Source organism: Myotis daubentonii, chromosome X (assembly GCF_963259705.1).
Source record: "Myotis daubentonii chromosome X, mMyoDau2.1, whole genome shotgun sequence".
Taxonomy (NCBI): Eukaryota; Metazoa; Chordata; class Mammalia; order Chiroptera; family Vespertilionidae; genus Myotis; species Myotis daubentonii.
The window spans coordinates 2,770,303-2,789,816 of NC_081861.1; the positions used below are offsets into that span (position 1 = coordinate 2,770,303).

A 19,514-nucleotide genomic window follows, 5' to 3' on the forward strand; every position below is an offset into this window, starting at 1 on the left:
TGTCAAACATCTGTTTCAATTACCAAGCTCATGTGAAGAAGAAAACACAGTCTAAATCAACCCTCAAGCCATGTGAATTGACCTTATCCTCCCCCACACTCTGGCAATTGCGACCATTCCCTACATACAAACGATGTATGTAGCCTTTAACTGGCCAAGCTGCTTACTTTGTCACAGTTGAGTTGCCAGGTCGAATTCCGGTATTCTAAGGCCTGACTAATGAGGAAGTAAAAATGCTCACCGCTCCCTTCCCTTTGCTTTGGAGAGTTTTACACACACACACACACACACACACACACACACACACACACACACAGCTGGTTCTGCCCTTTCTACAACTGTAGGAACATGATAAACCCAGGAAATGGCCCAAGAAATCCCTTTGCATTTGCACTAGTGCGTATCTGTAATCCTGTTGTTGGGAGACTGGTCTACTAAAAGGTCCTCTGATGAAAGCTCAGAGAAAAATATGACGCCTCTGGAAGAAAAGCCAAACTGTATGCCAACAAGGAAGAGAGCCATGTCTCTGTGCAGGCACAATAGGCCCCAGAGAGGGTTTGAGCTGCACTGTGCATGGTACAGCTTCGTGCTGTCCAGGCCACTTCATATAAGGCACGCATCCTGAGAGGCTTAAGACCTATTAAGCCACTAAAGCAAATGACTTTCTTCCCCTTTTATATTCACTCTTGCTAAAATAAGAAATATGTCTTTTGTTCCACCGCAGTGGTGGAAAACACAAACAAGAAGCTAGTCCTAGAGATGACTCTCCCAAGCTGTGGTGATCCCCTCTAGTTTTTAGGCATGGCTGCTGCAGGTAGGCAAGCACAACTGACAGGCACCCAAAGAGCAATCAATCTGTTTCTCACTCAGCTAAAGAATGCCACAATCACACAAAAAAGAACATAAAACACAACACAGGCAATAAAGCAGTAAATGAGTGGCCTGGACAAAAGGAGTGTTCAGGGTTATATAGACAAAGAGAAGGCTCTTGCTGACATGATCAGGGAAAGCTTTAATGAGGAGAGGGGATTAGAGCCAAGTTTCCAGGGAAGGCTAAGATCTATATGGAAAGAGGAAGCGCATGCTGTCAGGGAAGTGGGTAAGTAAACCAATAATTGAGTGGGAAAGTACAAAATATATTCAAAGGACAGACAGTGAGCATACTGGTTTAACTGGGTTATTAGGCTTGTTTTCCATTATGATGTACTCATGCGTCACTTATATAATTATAAAACACAAACAAAAAGTTTTTAAGAAAGGGACGCTAAGGCTGAAAAGAGCATCTAGACCAGGGGTGGGCAAACTTTTTGACTCGAGGGCCACAATGGGTTCTTAAACTGGACCGGAGGGCCGGAACAAAAGCATGGATGGAATGTTTGGGTGAACTAATATAAATTCAAAGTAATCATCATTACATAAAAGGGTACGGTCTTTTTTTGTTGTTTTATTCATTTCAAACGGGCCAGATCCGGCCCATGGGCCGTAGTTTGCCCACGGCTGATCTAGACTCACATACTGAGTCTGTGGCTGCTGTGGCAAAGTTTGCTGGCTCCCAATAACCATTATTTACACTCTTTACTCTTTCCCAGATGCAAAAATACATAGCGAAAAACCAAGTTCCCAACGCCCCTTGTAGCAAAGGACAGCCATGTGACTCAATTTTAGACAATACGGTGGAAGGCAGAAGCTAACTGGGGTGCTGGGAAACACTCTGTTTTCTAATGAGAGCCTTTCTCTCTCCCTCTCCTTCCTGCTTATCTTGAACATGGTTATGGGAAGTTGAGAAATGTGGAACTGGGACAACCATCTTGCAACCATGAGGACAGAAGTCTAACAAAGAAAAAAGCGTGTTCTGAAGATGGCAGAATGAAGAGATAAAAAGAGTCTGAATCCTTTATGACATTCATCAGCCACTGCTTAAACCTGACACTGCCACCCTCTAGAGTTCTTGTTATATGAAACCATTAATTTGGCTTAAGCCACTGTTAGTCAGGTATTCTGTTACTTACAGCCAAAAGTATCCTAAGTGGCACAGCTATGAAGTTCAGGACAGAATACAAAAGTGAGCAAAGTTGGGTGTTTGATTCCCTGAACAGGCAAAGTGACCCTGATTTCTGAACCCATGGAATATTATCTCGTTTCCAAACTATAATGGCAGCTTTAAGAAATGGCCTGGTCGCCCTGTTTTGGCTCAGTGGATAGAGCATCAGCCTGCAGACTGAAGGGCCCTGGGTTCAATTCCAGTCAAGGGCACATGCCTGGGTTGCGGGCTCGATCCTCAGTAGAGGGCATGCAGGAGGCAGCCAATCCATGATTCTCTCTCATCATGGATGTTTCTATCTCTCTCTCCCTCTCCCTTCCTCTCTGACATCAATAAAAATACATATATTTAAAAAAAAGAAGTGGCCTGGTCTGAAATAATGTGATTTTCAGGGACATTACAATAATAATGGGAACAAGTAACAGAATACTTTAAATCAATACCATTTTGTGAACTGGCACCATAAATACCTATTGTTTGTCTGCCCAGCAATTTCCTACCAACTCCTATCTTTAGCTATTTATTTATTAACTAGAGGCCTGGTGCATGAATTCATGCACCAGTGAGGTCCCTCAGCCTGGCCTGCACCCTCTCGCAATCCGGGACCCCTCAGGGATACAGTAGTGTGTGAAGCAGCAGGCAGCTGGGGAGGAGCCTGAGCCTGGGCTGGGCGCCTCGCCGCTCCCGCTCATCCTGGCCCTGCTGCACCTGTCACTTGGTAGCACTGCCGGCGGAGACGGGAGAGGCTCACGCTGCTGCAGCTGCACTCACCAGTCATGAGCCCAGCATCTGGCACTTGTCTTCCCCTGGTGGTCATTGTGCGTCGAACGATTGAATGGTTGCTGAGGGCTTTACATATATATATATATATATAGACAGTTTTATTGAGGTATAACCTATCTATACTAATAAAAGAGTAATATGCTAATTAGACCAAACATCTTCTGGACATCCTTCTGGACAAAGTCACGGTGGTGGGGGCCAAGGCAGAGGCAGTTAGGGGCAATCAGGCTGGCAGGGGAGCAGTTAGGGGGCAGCCAGGCCAGCAGAGGGGCAGTTAGGGGGTGGCCAGGCAGGCAGGGGGCAGTTAGGGGCCAGCTAGGTGGCAGGGAGGCAGTGAGGGGGCAACTAGGCTGGCAAGCAGAGGCAGTTAGGGGTGATGAGGCAGGCAGGCAGGCGAGCGATTAGGAGCCAGCAGTCCCAGATTGTGAGAGGGATGTTCGACTGCTGATTTAGGCCCGATCCCTACAGGGTGAAGGGCCGCTCCCCCCACCCCACCACCGTTCATGAATTTCGTGCACCAGGCCTCTAGTATATAATAAAGTTTACCCATCTAAAATATATAGTTCAATGGAGTTTACTATAATTGCCAAGTTATGTAATCATTACCATAATCTAATTTTAGGACAGTTCCATCATTCCAAAAAGGTACCCCATACCATTAGCAGTCACTTCCCATTTTTTCCCTTACCCCTAACAGGTCTAGGGAACCATTAATATACTTTTTGTCTCTATAGATTTGTCTATTCCACACATTTCACATAAATTAGATCATACAATCTATAGTCTTTGCATATTGTTTGTAGCATGTTTTTGAGGTTCATCTATGTTGTAAATGTATCAGTATTTCATTCCTTAATATGGCCAAATAATATTCCATTGTATGAATATAACACATTTTATTGATGGGCATTGGGTTGTTTCCATCTTTTGGTTATTATAAAAAATACTGCCATGAGCATTTATATATTTTCATATTGTAAGCAGCATTAATTAAAATGAATTCATAACCTTTATTTAAATTAAATCAACTGAGCCGACTTTTTGAAAACGTAAATCCTATCTTGGATTAAAACAGTTATTTAACAGAAATGTATTATGCTGCCTTAAGAATTTTATACATGGTTGGGGAGTGTGCAGGGGGCAACCAATCGATGTGTCTCTCACACATCGAAGTTTCTATCTCTCCTCCTTCCTTGCACTCTCTCTAAAGATCAATGGAAAGGTGTCCTCGGGTGAGAATTAACAAAACATAAAAATTAAAAAAGAAAAGAAAGGTAACCTAAGCTTAACTACTTACTTGTTTCTCAAGAAAAGCCAGCTAGGCTGGCCTGAGTGGCTCAGTTATTTGAGAGTCATCCTGTGCACCAAAAGGTTGACAGTTTGATTCCTGGGTGAGGGCACATGCCTGGGTTGCAGGTTTGAGCCCTGGTTGGGGCATGTACAGAAGGCAACCCAATCAATGATTCTCCCTACCGCCTCCTCCTCCCCCTCCCCTTCTCTTCTCTCTAAAAATCAATAAAAAATATACTTTTTTAAAAAAGAAAAGGTGGCTACAAATCATTTTTAGTTTTAAATAGGGGAAAAACCTACTCTTCCTCATATGCTACACTATATCTCATACCTAATAGCACCCTCTATAGTAGAAACTATTCGAGGATTCTTGGGTCTATTCCAATAAGGGGAAATGGGGGAAATATTAAGTAGGAAATTTTACCATAAGAAAAAAAAACACACCTTGAAGTTCCCTCTACTACACTGCCACTTGCATTAGAGTTGATATCCATTGTGGCAAAGGGAAACCACACAAAGTAGGTGAATGAGTTGGTCAAAATCAACAAATCCACAGAAAACTATTACTCTTTACTCAAAAGAGATATTATATCTATAACTCATGGATTGGCTGTAGAAATCACTTTTACACAGGAGTTCCCTGAGACCTGAAAATCATTTCAAATTTTCCTTTGGGGTAAAAAGATTGAAATTCAGGGTGGTGAAAATGTCTTGGAAGTAGTTAGAGCTGATAGTTGCAAAACACTGTGACTACTAAATGTCACTGAATTGCACACTTTTAAATGGTTAATAGGATCTGTTGAGGCTTCTTAAAGAATGACAGCCACATTTGGTTTTTAAGGAAGTTGAAGATCTGAATTTAAAACAGAGGCAAGAATTGGTAAGATGGCTCTTGTGAGCAATGGTTTTCAAATTCTGACTACAACCACAATAACAAAGAGATTTTGGTGCAACCCAGTTCACATGCTCACATGTGAAAGAAACCAAAGTTCATGAAACAGTACGTACCCTTCACAAGAATAATACATTCTGATTTTTTTATTCTATTCTAATCTCAAAGTTTGTCATGATTCATGAAATTGTTTTCACAAAGTAAGTGACAAACTCTAATGGCCTAAGCCAGTGGTCAGCAAACCGGGGCTCGGGAGTCACATATGGCTCTTTGGCCCCTTGGCCCCTTGAGTGTGGCTCTTCCACAAAATACCACGTGCGGGCGCGCACGTACAGTGCGATTGAAACTTCGTGGCCCATGCGCAGAAGTCAGTATTTTGTGGAAGAGCCACACTCAAGGGGCCAAAGAGCCGCCTGTGCCTCACGAGCCGCAGTTTGCCGACCACTGGTCTAGGCTGTCAGGTTAAGGTGTTTGGACCTGATGCAGTTATTTTAAGGCAATGGAACTGACCTCTAAGAACATAACCAACAATCTGTAGGCAGAATTCTAGATTGGGAAAACCCTCCAATTTGTGAATAAAGTGATTTTTTTTATTATATTTGTCATTGAGCTACATTTAAATTGACATATCTAACATCACATAATGAAGTCAATAATGTGTACTATGTATTTTACTCATAGTGCTTTTCTCTTTCAGTTGTTTATCATTTAAATTGCTGGTAAATTTCCCAGAGAACAATTTTCCCTATATATTAATATGTAGGCTTATATTAGTCTAGATAAAAATAAATTTCAAGGTATTGCCTGCACGTTTTTGTAAGAGAGACAGAGATTCTGAATTTGTTTTATTTTACTGTTGTAAATTCAAATAATTTTTTGTCTTAAGGAAACAGTTGCTTCACTGTAAATTCAATGATGGGCTATTTACAACAACCCTCCAAAGGTGGTGGCAAGGTCGCTTCATAAAAAGCAGAAAGTGTTCTCATTACTCATTGGAGGCTTTCAGGATCAGCAATACAACCATCTGTACAAAATACTAGAGAAAGGATTGTCAGCTTTGACTAGAAATGTCCCTTTTAACTTTAATATCCTATCATTTTTGACAATATGCCTGAGATTCTCTTAGCTGGATAGAAATCCAGCATTAAACTGTTGGAAAAAGATACGGAGTCTGGAATTTAGTTGTGATCTTTCCCAAAGATTTTCAATTAATTCACACCAAATGTAATGTCATCAGTGGTACACATGCTTATATTTTAGAAAGCACAATACTTCTTTATTTTAGAGAGAGAAGTATAGGTTGTGCATCAGCTGGCTGTGGACAGAAACCAGCAGCTAATTAAGGGGCAAAACAAGCTCTTTTTTAATTTCTGAGAAAAAGCAGTAAAAGTTAGCTTGTGTTATAATTTGAAACCCAAACAGCCAGTAATTATACTATCTCCGGGAGGCCAACGTTTTTCACTTGATAATTTAATTCAGCCAACAAGGCTCTATAATTGAGGCAGGGGAGGGAGAGGAGTGATAAAAAGGCCAGACTTGGCTTTAATGACTTTATGACCAGTCTATGCCAGAGAACATTCAATCTTTTAACCAAGTACAAGTTTTTAAAGTAATATTAATTTCATAGCAACACATATCACATTTAGTCCCAAGACAAGTACAATAATTGTTTAAATGCAGCCACCTGACTTGGGCACAGACTAGGATACTCAATACATAAATACTGATTTGTTGAATGACCACCCAAGGTATCTAATAAGTATACTGTCATTCCCTAATTCATCCTCTCCCTCCCTCTCCTTCTCCCTCTCTCCTTGTCTCGCGTGCACATGACTATTGATCTGAGGCATAAAGTAAATAAATAATTTTTAAATACACTCACAAGTCTAGAAGCAGACCCAAACATATTTAGATATTTAATTTATGACAAACCAAGCTCCGCAGAGAAGTAGAGAAAGAGTTGGCCTTTCAAAAATGTATTGAAGACAAGACAAAAGACCCAAAATGGAGTTGCTCATGCTAAGCCCCATGTTGCCAAACTGAAATTTAATTATAGTTTTGGCTCTCCCAAAAATAGAATCTTGAACCAGCCAATCATGAATTTCCTGATCAGCATTCAAGTAATCTGCCTGATAAACCCATGCCATCCCCTATAAGGAAAGTAATCTTGCAATAGCCAAACTGCTGTTTACCTACTACAACTTCCTGGTTCCTGCTCCCTCTGCCTACACAAATATATTGCCTTGTATGTATAGCTCTTCAGAGCTTTCTATCTGCTAGACAGGATACTGCCCCACTCTTGGATCATTGATCCAAAGCCAACAAGATCTTCAAAATGTACTCAGTTAAATTTTGTTCTTTAACAAATGGTTCTGTGTCAACTGAATATCCATATAGGAAAAAATGCAACCTGACCCCTACCTCTTTTCATACACACTCACACACATGTATTCTAGAGTATAGAGCTAAATGTGAAAGGCAAAAAATAAGATTTCCAAAAATAACACAGGAAAATATCATCATGACCTTGGTGTAAGGAACTATTTCTTAAATATGAAACAAAAAGCACTAAACTAAAGGAAAAATTATTCATTAAAAACACCATCAAGATGGACCTAGAGAGTATTATGCTAAGTGAAATAAGTCAGTCAGAGAAAGATAAATACCATATGATTTTACTTATATGTGGAATCTAAAAAACAGAATAAACAAAGAAAATAGAAACAGAGTTATAGACCCAGAGGACAGACTGATGGTTGCCAGAGAGGAGGGAGGCAGAGGGACTGGGTGAAAAACGTGAAGACATTGAGAAGTACAGATTGGTAGTTACAAAACAATTATGGGGACATAAAGTACAGCATAGAGAATACAGTTAACAATCTATACATATAAAAGCCTAAGCGACTGAATGACTGAACGACCAAGAGACCGGTCGACTGCTTGACCAGTTGCTATGATGCACACTGACCACCGGGGGAAGACACTCAATGCAGGAGCTGCCCCCTGGTGGTCAGTGTGCTCCCATAGCCAACTGCCCATGGTCCCTCCCCGCCCCGCCCCCCCCACCCCCCCGGCCAACCAGTCCCAATTGGGACTGGGCAAGACACCTTGATCAGCCCCGATCGCTGGCCAGGACAAAGGACTCCAACTGTGCATGAATTTGTGCACCAGGCCTCTAGTATTGTAATAACTATGTATGGTATCAGGTGAGTACTGGAAGTATCAGGTGGGACACTGTAATGTACATGATTGTCTAACCACTATGCTGTGCAGCTGAAACTAATACATAATAATATTGAATGGAAACTGTAATTGAAACATAAAATTAAAAAATAAATAAATAGCCCTACCCAGTTTGGCTCAATGGATAGAGCGTCAGCCTGCAGACTAGGGGTCCCAGGTTCAATTCCAGCCAAGGACACATACCTATGTTGCGGGCTTGATCCCCAGTAGGGGGCATGCAGGAGGCAGCTGATCAATGATTCTCTCTCATCATTGAAGTTTCTATCTCTCTCTCCCTCTTCCTTCCTCTCTGAAATCAACAAAGAAATATATTTTTAAAAATAAATAAACAAGTACTCTTATAAACAACAACAAAAACACTATCAAGAGAAAGAAAAGACCAAGCACAGACTAGAAGATATTTGCAACACAATATAGCTGACAAATGAGCCATATCCAAAATCTATATAGAATCCCTAAAATCACTAAGAAAAAGGCAGGCAACACAGTAGAAAATTAGATGCAAGACAGATACTACACAAAAGAGAATGTACAAATGACCGATAAATGTACAAATCCAGATTAAAACTACAGAGTTGCACTATACCCACTGATTACAATACCTAAAATTTAAAAAACTAACAATATCAAGTGTTAGAAAGAATATGGAGCAATCGTAATATATAAACACCCAGGGTCCGTAACGACCGACCAAAGGTTTGACCAAACACTGGAAGTCAGTCCTGCAGTCAGTGCTGGGTTGACGTGGTGACCCAGCACTGACTGCCGCAGGTGCAGGCGCAGTGACCCAGCACTGACTGTCAAATGGGCAGTGGATCAGGCCCGGAGAGAGAGGCAGGGTCTGATCTGCAGCCTCCATGGCAGCTGTAGATCAGTCCTTGCCTCTTTCTTTCTCTCCAAGCTTTGCCAGCAGTCCCACCTGTTTCTCTCCTGGCCTCCGAAGGGGCTGCTGATCAGCCCCGCCTCTCTGATCAGGCCCAGAGATAGGCCCAGAGATGCTGACTGACATAGAAACCAACCAATCAGAACCAAATCTGGGTGAACTGTGAGGAGCCAATGGCTGCCTAGAAGGTGGAGCTTTTGATGCTGACTGGCATAGAAACCGACCAACCAGAACCAAATTGGCTGGCAGGGGAGGGCAGTTGGGGGTGATTGGTGGCAGGGGAGCAGTTAGGCGTCAATCAGGGTGGCAGGGGAGCAGTTAGGGGGCAATCAGTCAGGCAGGCAGGCAAGCGGTTAGGAGCCAGCAGTCCCAGACTATGAGAGGGATGTCCAACTGTCGGTTTTGGCCTGATCCAGCAGTCGGACATCCCATGAGGGGTCCCAGATTGGAGAGGGTGCAGGCCGGGCTGAGGAACACCCCCCTGGGCACGAATTTCATGCACCGGACCTCTAGTAGGGACATAAAATGGTGTTGGGAATTTAAATTGGTATAATTACTTCAATAGTGTCTACAACAGCCAAACATAGGAATACCATATGATCTAGCAATTGTGCCATGAGACATAAATAAAAATAGTCACAAAAAACTATTGTTAATAACCCCAAACAAACCAAATCTCTGTCAAGTTTAAATGTGTATATAAATGATGTCATAGTAATGCAACAGAATACTATAGAGCAACAAAAATATACAAATTACACCTACAGACAACCATATGACCAAATCTCACAAACATAATGTTGAGCTTTAAAAAAGTCAGTCATAAAAGAATAAACACTGGACATTTCCATTGACACAACATTCAAAAACAAACAAAACCTAACTATAGTGATAGCAGCCAAGATAGTGGTTACCTATGCAGAGCAGAGAAGGTTGAGAAATGCTGGGGTTGTCACATAAAATACAAGATGCTCAGTTAGATTTGAATTTCAGATGAACAACAAATAATCTTTTAGCATAAGTAGGTCCCATGCAGTATTGGGGATATGTGTTTTTATTTGCTGAATCTGGCAACTCGAGTCAAGGGGGAAGCTTTTCAAGTGGTAATATTTTTATTTCTTGCTATTCATTCTATGATCCTTTTGTGCATTTTTCTGTATTGTACTTCACAATAAAAAAAAAGTTTAAAGGGAAAAGTACACTCAGTACAGCCTAACAGATTTTAAAATATCTCATCCAACCACTGTTTTTCCTTCCCACTCAATCACTGCATTTGAGAACTGTGGTACTTGCGCAAAAGTAGGCATCGGTAATCTGAAGTATTGCTGGGCCCAAAGCTGTGGGCTCTGCTTTCCATTTTTATTACCATTCCTTTACACAGCACGCTTGTTTACTTCTGGAATCTTTTTATGCACTGCCTCTCAGGGGTCTTTCTTATTTGTTGCCAACCTAATCTTACCAAAGGGCAATGCTAGGCGGGAAGGCCAGCCTCTCCCCCATCAGCCAAGAAATAAACAAACCAGAGTTCAAAAAGGAAGCTGGATTGGTCAGCCCCCCTGTAGGAGTTGGAATGCAGTGGGTGGAAGTTACAAAGAAACCTTGCACATGAGGGCCCACAACTTTGTTCAGAATCCATAAAAATCCCATGCTTCCATCCACCACCTGCTTTCTAAACTTACCAGAGGTTTGCACAAATACCTTTAACGGCCCCAACTAGTTCCCTCCCATCTGTCTGTTACTTACCTTCTTCCTACAGACACAGTGGGAAAGCCAAGAGTAGTTAGCTAATGTGAACAAAAGCCTGAATTAGTTTCTGCTGTTGTTTAAATAAGATGGTACAAATTGGCAAAAGTCCTTTCCTGCTCAGGGGTTTTTATGTGGTTGTGTTTTGTTGTTTTGCTTTATACCTTTGTCTTGTTTTGAAATGAACCCCTCCCAATTCTAAACAAAGAAAAAACTCTCCCAAGTCTGGGTGCCTCTCTCTATAAAGGAACCCTTAACCTATCTGCCCCTACCAGCCTTGTTACTATTTTTGTTATTATTCTTCAACTTAATAATAGAAACTGTATCTATCTCTTTCACACAGGGCTGTGGGAACAAGTTGCCTGAAAGAAATCCAGTTTCACCACTGAGACTGTGTAACTCTGGCCCGTGCCTCAGTTTCTTCAACTGTAAAATGGGAACAAACATAGTATTAATACAAAGAGATGTTGGGAACATCAAATGTGTAAGGCGATTAAAGCACAGCGCCTCTCATATCTTAAATGCCCATAGGTCATTGTTATCATCACTACCATCTACGACCCTCAAGGTTCCTCCCACCTCCAAGGACTCTACTTATGGATCTAATTTAGCAAAAGCATCCAGGTGCAGTTGGAGACGCAGGGGAAGGGGAAGCAGAAAGTAAGGATTCCGCCAGCCTACAAAGTTTGGTCCAAGTTGAGCCCAATCCACAGAAGGGGAAAGAGTGGCGGGAGGTCTGCCCTAGGGTTCAGGGATGTGGCCAAGTCTAGGACCCAGACTCCAGCCGGGGTGCCCTCCCTACTCACATAGCGCTCGAAGCCGTAGCCCGGGAGCACCGGCAGGGACATGGCTCTGAGTATCTGAGGGTCAAGGGTCCGAGAGGAAAGGGGCCAGCAGGTAGCAGCCGCCCTGCGGCCGCTTTGTTTGACACCCCACTCCCCACCGCCGCATTACCTAGAGACGGGAGGTGACGTCATGGAAGAGGGTGGGGCTGCCGCGGGTCGGGGGTTCTGGGCGGGGCCCGGGGAGGGGCGGGGCTGGGGCGGGGCTAGGAGGAAAGGTCCACGCGCCTCCTCCCCCGCGCTCCCCCCCTCCCCCCAGCCGGGTGCGGGCCTCCGAGGCTTTGCTCTCCCTAAGCCTCCTGCACACACAAAGACTTGCAAGCACTCCGTCCCCCGCCCTCCGCTTTCTGCTTTAACCCCTTGATGGAGCTCAAAGCTTTCCATGGCCTGCAGCTCCTCGGAATCTGGTCCCAACATGCTTTGCCATGTGGTTATGACATTTAGTTCAAATGCACAGAAAAGTGCAGCAAATCATAGGACACGTATGACACCTGTGCGCTCACAGAAATGTAACACCAGTAAACGTTACATCTGCATCCGGTTTTATTTTGTAATTAAAACTTTCCAGATGAATTCAAAGCCACACAGACCTCATTGGTCCCTCTTTCCCCCCTCCCCCCCGCCCCCCAGGAAAGCCCATCCTTAGTCCTTTCTCTGTCCATTTTATATTTGAACTAAACATGTGTAAGGTCTTCCTTCCTGAGCCAATGAGGCTGACCAGGGGCGGGGGGAGGGGGTGGCAAAAACGCTGCCCCTGAGCCCCCATCATACACCCAAGATGCACAGGCCAGCAGCTCCCTCAATTCCTCTCCCCACACCTAGAGCTAAGCCCTCCCTGAGTCCTACCGGTTGGGTAGGCTGGTATCTCTCAGTCACCACCTCCTGTGTCAGTTGAGGCTCCATTATTTCCTCCCTGGTTTTCTTTTCTTTTCAAACTGATCTTGCCTCCAGAGCCATCGCCTGTCATTCATGATGCACCTGTTACTCCTCTGCTTAGAGTTCTTTATTGTACATGAATGTGTCATTTTACTCTACTCAAGTAGATCATTCTTCCCCATTATGATTTGTACTTTGTGAATTCAAAATGTCTATAGAACAAAATTATTCTCCTACATGTTCTTACAAATATTTTTAAATATTTTTGTTACTTTTTAAATTGAAATCATTTCAAACCAACAGAAAAGTTACAAGAATAGTAAAAAGAACTGTTTACACTTCAGATTCCCCAATTTTTTTATTTTCCTACATTTGTTTCATCATTGCCTCTCTCTACATATTTTTTCTATTTTAGAGTAAATAGACCTCATGCCCCTTTACCCCCTAAATATTTCAGTGTATACTTATAATAACAAGGATATTCTCTTACATAAATGAAATACAATAACCAAAATTAGAAAATCAGTATTAATGAAATGCTATTTTCTAATCTAAAATACTCAAATTTTGTCGATTATCCCCAAAATGTTCTTTTTTTAGCAAAAAAAATTAATTAAAAAATTGGAATCTGGTCCAAGCAGCTTTGTTTATGGCTTTTCAGCAGGAACACCACAAGAGGAATGCTGTGTCCCTCTCAGTCATCAAAGGAGCAGCTACAAAATGTGTATTTTAACCATCAATGGTAAAAACTTTAACCACTCAGTTAAGGTGGTGGTGTATGCCAAGTTTGTCCACTATAAAGTTATTATTGTTTCCAATTAACGAGAGTTAGGAGATATTTTGAGACTATGTAAATACCAAAGTTCTTATTAAACTACTACATAAATTGAGAATCATTTATTACCATGATGGCTGCCAAATGGTGATTTCTGAACTCTAATCCTTCTACATGTATTAGTTGGCATTCTTCTACAAGGAAGAAATTTTTCTTTCTCTCTATTTATTTTTTGATTCATTCATTTATTCAGAATGGTCTACAGATTTGTATTTTTTCAGTGGATTATGATATTATTATTAATTTTCCTGCTAAAATTATCCCACATTTGGTCAGTGGAAGTCTTTCTAAGGTGACTCCTCTCTCCTCTCATTTTTCAAGCATTTCCATGTGCTCTGTCACTACAAGATATTTGAGATACCTATAAATATAGGTAGATGTAGATATGCATATGTAGATAGAGAGATCTTTCTGTTTTTTCTATAGATAGATATAGATATATGTAGAAACAGGCATATTAAAACCCATGAGTTTATACAATAGACTACATGCCCCAGTTGCCCTTTCCATATCTGTATATTGCCCTTCGCAAACAGTGAGAACCCTGAATCCAATTACTGTCAAAATATTTACTTGTTTGCTCACACTAAAAGACCTCAAAAACAGTTTCAGAATAACTAACTCATGTCATTGTGACAAACAAACCTACTAGCTAGGGTTCAGTATTTGTTTTCAGGTTTTTTTTCTTTAGTCTTAATGTATTTAATCAAAATAGTGTGTTCCCGAATGACTAAGGTCTGTTTCCCACTCCTCCCCTCCTCCCTGTTTAGAATGCTTAAGCTGCTTATGTCATTCATTTGAAAAACAATCTGTTCCCAATTGTATGTCACATTAACTTTTTTGCTCCATCCTTGTCTACTTCTTTTTGTCTTTCTTATGTTGTAGGTGTGTTTATCCCTTTTGAAAATATTTTCATTGAGAGAGGAAGAAGGGGAGGGGAGAGAGAGAGAGAGAGAGAGAGAGAGAGAGAGAGAGAGAGAGAGAGAGAGACATCAATGTGAGAGAGAATTATCAATGGGCTGCCTCCTGCACACCCACTACTAGGGATCAAGGCCACAACCCAGGCAAGTGCCCTGACTGAAATCAAACCTGGGACCTTTTGGTGCATGGGACAATGCTCAACCAACTGAGCCACGCCAGCCAGGGCTCTCCCTTTTTTTGTTTGATTAATTTTACTAGTGATTTATATGTTTTGTTACTTTTTTCAAAGAACCAAAAGTTTACTTGTTACTGAGCCTACTGTTTTCTATACCTAATGTCCATTATTTTTCTGCTTTTACCTTTATTGTTTTCTTTCTTGTGCTTTCTTTTGGCTCATTTCTTTTTCTTTCTCTCGCTTTTTAAGTTGATATAATTCATTCATTTTCACTCTTTTCTTTTTATTGATGTGTTTTTATTAAATTTATTGGGGTGACATTGTTAATAGGATCATATAGGGTTCAGGTATAGGTATCTGTGATACAAGATCTATATATTGCACTGTGTGCCCACAACCCAAAGTCAAATCCAAATCTTCTTCCATCACCATATATTAAGCCCTCTTCACTCCCCACTCCCCCACCCCTTTCCCTGTGGCAACCACAACAAGACCAGTACAGGCACTATGGAAAGCAATCTGGTGATTCCTCAAAAAAATTAAGAATATAGTTAACATATGACGCAGAAACCCTTCTCCTGGGTATATACCCAACAAACTCAAAAACATGTATTTGCAAAGATATGCACCCCTATGTTCATTGCAGCACTATTCAAGATGGCCAAGATATGGAGACAACCAAAGTGCCCTGCAATAGCGGACTGGATAAATAAGATGTGGTACCAATACACGATGGAATACTACTCGGCCATAAGAAAGGGTGAAATAGTGCCATTTGCAACAACATGGATGGACCTTGAGAACATTATGCTAAGTGAAAAGAAGTCAGTCATGATGTGTTTAAGGCTATGAATTTTCCTCTGATCTGTACTTTAAATGTATCCAATAGTCTCTGATATATAGTGTTTTCATTATTTGCATGTGTATGTTTTTTGGGGGGTGAGGGGGGTAAATATTCTGTAATTTTGACTCATATTTTCCCCTTTCACCCAAGAGTTGTTTAATAGAATATTTTTAAATTTCTAATTGGAAGAGCTCTTTGGAGTTTTTTAATTCTGGTTTTATTGCACTGTGATAGAAAGTATTATTATACTAGAGGCTCGGTGCATGAAATTCGTGCACAGATGAGGTCCCTAGGCCTGGCCGGCAATTGAAGTGCAAGCGTCTGGCATGGAAGGGCAGGTCCCAGCTGACCTCTGGACCCTAGGCAGCACCTGGGCCCCCAGGCCCCCACGTGCCCCCTTCCACCTGAGTCATGGAGCCCGACTCCCCACATGGAGATGTGGTGAGCACAGCGGGATGCCACAGGCCAGGGCACAGCATGGGCCTCTGAGCCACCTAGCAGTGCCACACAGAAGCCGGGCAGGTAGTGTGCTCTTTCCAGGTCAGCCTCGCAGACCAGCTCCTGCATGAACCCATGGGGAGCCCAACCGGTCCCTGCAGTCCCAGCAGCTGCAGCCTGGCTCACCTGGAAGAGGCCATAAGGGTGTGGGGCAGACTCTGAGCATGGAGGCTTCCCTGGCATGCAAGCCCTGGCGTCCCAGGGGAGGGCAGCAGGGGGAGTGAGAGCAAGCTCTGCGGACACCCCGCATTCTCACCCCACCTCTGCCGCATCACCCCTGCCGCAAGGTAGCCAGTGAGAGGTCACAGCGCTTTGCCAATGCCTGCCATGTTCTGGGCCGCCACCTGGTGGTCAGCACACATCATAGCAAGTGGTCAAACTCCCAGTATCCCAGTCAAATTCTCAGTCGAACAACCGCCCAAGGGGACAATCTGCATATTAGACTCTTATTATATAAAATTTCCACCAGAGGCCCGGTGCACAGATTCATGCACCAGTGGAGTCCCTTGGCCTGGCCTGCACCCTCTCACAATCTGGGACCCCTCGGGGGATGTTGGAGAGTGGATTTTGGCCCAATCCCTTCAGGCCAGGCCAAGGGACCCCACCGGTGCATGAATCCGTGCACTGGGTCTCTAGTATGCATATAAGATCTTTGGTTATTGTCTTCCCACCCTCCCCCCTTCCCTCTGAGATTCATCAGTCTGTTCCATGTTTCCATGCCTGTGCATTGAGCGTCTGCCCCCTGGTGGTCAGTGCACATCATAGCTATCAGTCAAATGGTCAAACGGTCACTTAGGCTTTCATATACATAGATTGTTCCAATAGAACTTATTGGTGCATTAGAGGCCCAGTGCACAAAATTTGTGCACTGGTAGGGCTCCTAGTGGCTGGCAACGGCTGGCAGCAGTTGGCCAGGTACTCCTTCCCTTCCTCCAGCCACCTGCTACTGGCCAGGGCCTCCTTCCCTTCCCCGGCCGGCCCCACCCCCTGGTCAAATTCCCAGAAGAACTCCAGGTCGAGGGGACAATTTGCATACTATGCTTTTATTATATAGGATTCTTTGTAAACTAATATTTTATAAGTTTTTGTCACTATTCCATGTTCAGTTGAGAAAGAAGGTGTATTCTTTATTATTAGGTTTTAAGTTTAGCATAGATCAATGAGATCTACTCTATTGATTATGTTGTTTACTTCTTCCATATCCTTATTTATATTTCTGCCACTTAATCTGTTTTGCACTGGAAATGGAGTGTTAAAGTCTCCTATTATCAGTCTGTTTCTATCTGTATCTCCTTGCATCTGTAGTCTCTGCTTTTTTAAAGACAGTTATTTGGTGCACGGATTTTCATAATTATTATACCTACATTGTGAAATTGGCATTTAGCATTATAAAGTAATGTTTTTTTGTCATGTTTAATTATTTTTGGCCTGAATTCTACTTTGTCTGATATAAAGAATCACAGCCCCCACTTATCATTTCCATTTGTACATGCCTCTATTTTTTACCTGTCTGCATCCTTTTGATTTAGATATATCTCCTGTATACCACATATAGTTGGGTCTTACTTTGTGAGCCATATTGAAAATATTTTCCTCATAGTATATGAGTTAAGCCCATTCACATTTATTGATGACAGATATTTTTGTTCATGATGTGTATTCTTTGCTATTATAATTTATAAATTTCTTTTTCTATCTAGGAAAGCTTGCGTTTTTGTTCTAGTGTTTATTTTTGTAATTATAACATCTTAAAAGAATTGAAAATTTTCAATTTTACCAAGTAATATTACATTTTAAAAAGTTATTATAGCCAGTACATTGAAATTTTAATTTCAAAAAGTGAACTTTCCCTTCCAGAAGTTTTATTTGTTCTTTTAAATCTGTATGCTCTTTCTTTTAAATAGGATCCTCTCTTTACTTTTAATTTCTCTTGCTTATTTTAGCTCTTTAATCATTTTTAAACATACTTAGGTTAGAATCCTTAACCAATAGTTCTACTCTTTTATGTTCACAGGGTGCCACTTATCCGCTTTCCTGTGCTCTGACTCCCTTCATGGTGAGTTGTTCCCTCGTGTATTTATGTTTCTGGTGATCTCGCCTATGTGGCAAGTTGTAGAGTTTGGGCCTCCCGCCCTCTGATGTCTAGCCCAGTGTCCTCTCTAAGATGCTATATCACACACTGACTACTGTCCAGTCACAGCAACACTCTACACACACAAGGGCTCTGCCTTCCACAGTGAGGATAATTTCCAAACAGAAAAAACAATTCTAATAAGAATGACTTTCTTTTAAAAAAAAAAAATGACAGAACAGAATATTTTAAATTAGAGCTGTCTGAAAAAATCTAGGAGCCAAGGCTGCCATAACACACCCATTTATTACCCTGCCTGTTCGCACATGCTACCTCTTTTGGGCGCACTGATACTTCCACCTTTGTATTTCCGTAGGTACTCCCCACATACTGTCTATTCTCCCATACACACATGGAGTTTTATATTACGGTATTGATTTAATGGGTTCTCTTTTTTTAAATCCTCGCTGAGGATATGTTTTCCATTGATTTTAGAGAGAGGAAGGGAGAAAGAGAGGAGAGAAGGAGAGATGGGAGGGAGGGAGGGAGGGAAGGAGAGAGAGAGAGAGAGAGAGAGAGAGAGAGAGAGAGAGAGAGAGAGAAAGAAGAAGAAGAAGAAGAAGAAGAAGAAGAAGAAGAAGAAGAAGAAGAAGAAGAAGAAGAAGAAGAGAAGAGAAGAGAAGAGAAGAGAAGAGAAGAGAAGAGAAGAGAAGAGAAGAGAAGAGAAGAGAAGAGAAGAGAAGAGAAGAGAAGAGAAGAGAAGAGAAGAGAAGAGATGTTGATTGATTGCCTGCTGTATGGGCCCCAACCAGGATGGAAACCAAAACCTGAGCATATGCTTTGACTGAAAACTGAACCCACCACCCTTTGGCGCATCAGAGGATCTCCAACCAACTAAACAACTGAGCTACACCAGCTAGGGCTGATTCAATAGTTTTTTATTTAACAAATATTTATTGAGCATCTACTCTGATGTAGCAGGACCTCTTTCAAACAGGGATAAGCCAGTGATTAGGACAGACTGAACACTTCTAAACAACCCAGGTATGAGATTCTCAGTCTTTTGTAACTTGCAATTTATCTTCTTGCTTTGTTTACTTTCCATGACACTTATCTTCCCATTTCACCTCCCCTGACACATCCACCACAAAGGAACATCTGAAATGGCATGTATCTCTTTTTCAGATAAATTGAAAGTAAACTAGACGCCCCCTGAAATAACTGGAGACACTTTGGGGCATGTCAGGACCAACACTAGGAAGCACTGTTATTTATGTTCAAAGAATCTGTTACACATACCCATGGATGAAAAAATCACAGGGGAGGTCGGCTGACCTACCACTTCTGAACAAGCTCAAACTGGCCTATGAGCAAGGAAATATTTGCCCAGCTGGAAATTTTCGTTTGAGCCATGAGGGCACCCAGCAATCTAGAGCCTTCCGACAAGATGTAAGAGACCTTGGCCGCAGGAGGGAGTGCCCTTGACCGTAATTCTGTGGGAATTTCCTTTACTCCTCCATTGAAGCCTTGCCTCTCAAGTCTCCCTTGTCCTGAGGTCCTCATAAATATCACTGCCC

General features: G+C 42.1%; 1 protein-coding gene across 1 annotated transcript in view; it reads right to left on the bottom strand.

Moving 5' to 3' along the window:
• Positions 1 to 11,796, bottom strand: part of EFHC2 (EF-hand domain containing 2) — a 103,697-nt gene extending 91,901 nt beyond the window's left edge. Inside the window, exon 1 of the mRNA XM_059679823.1 lies at positions 11,678 to 11,796. Coding sequence (XP_059535806.1) covers positions 11,678 to 11,723 — 46 coding nt within the window. The 5' untranslated portion in view covers positions 11,724 to 11,796. The remainder of the gene's footprint in view (positions 1 to 11,677) is intronic.
• Between the last annotated feature and the right edge of the window lie 7,718 nt (positions 11,797 to 19,514).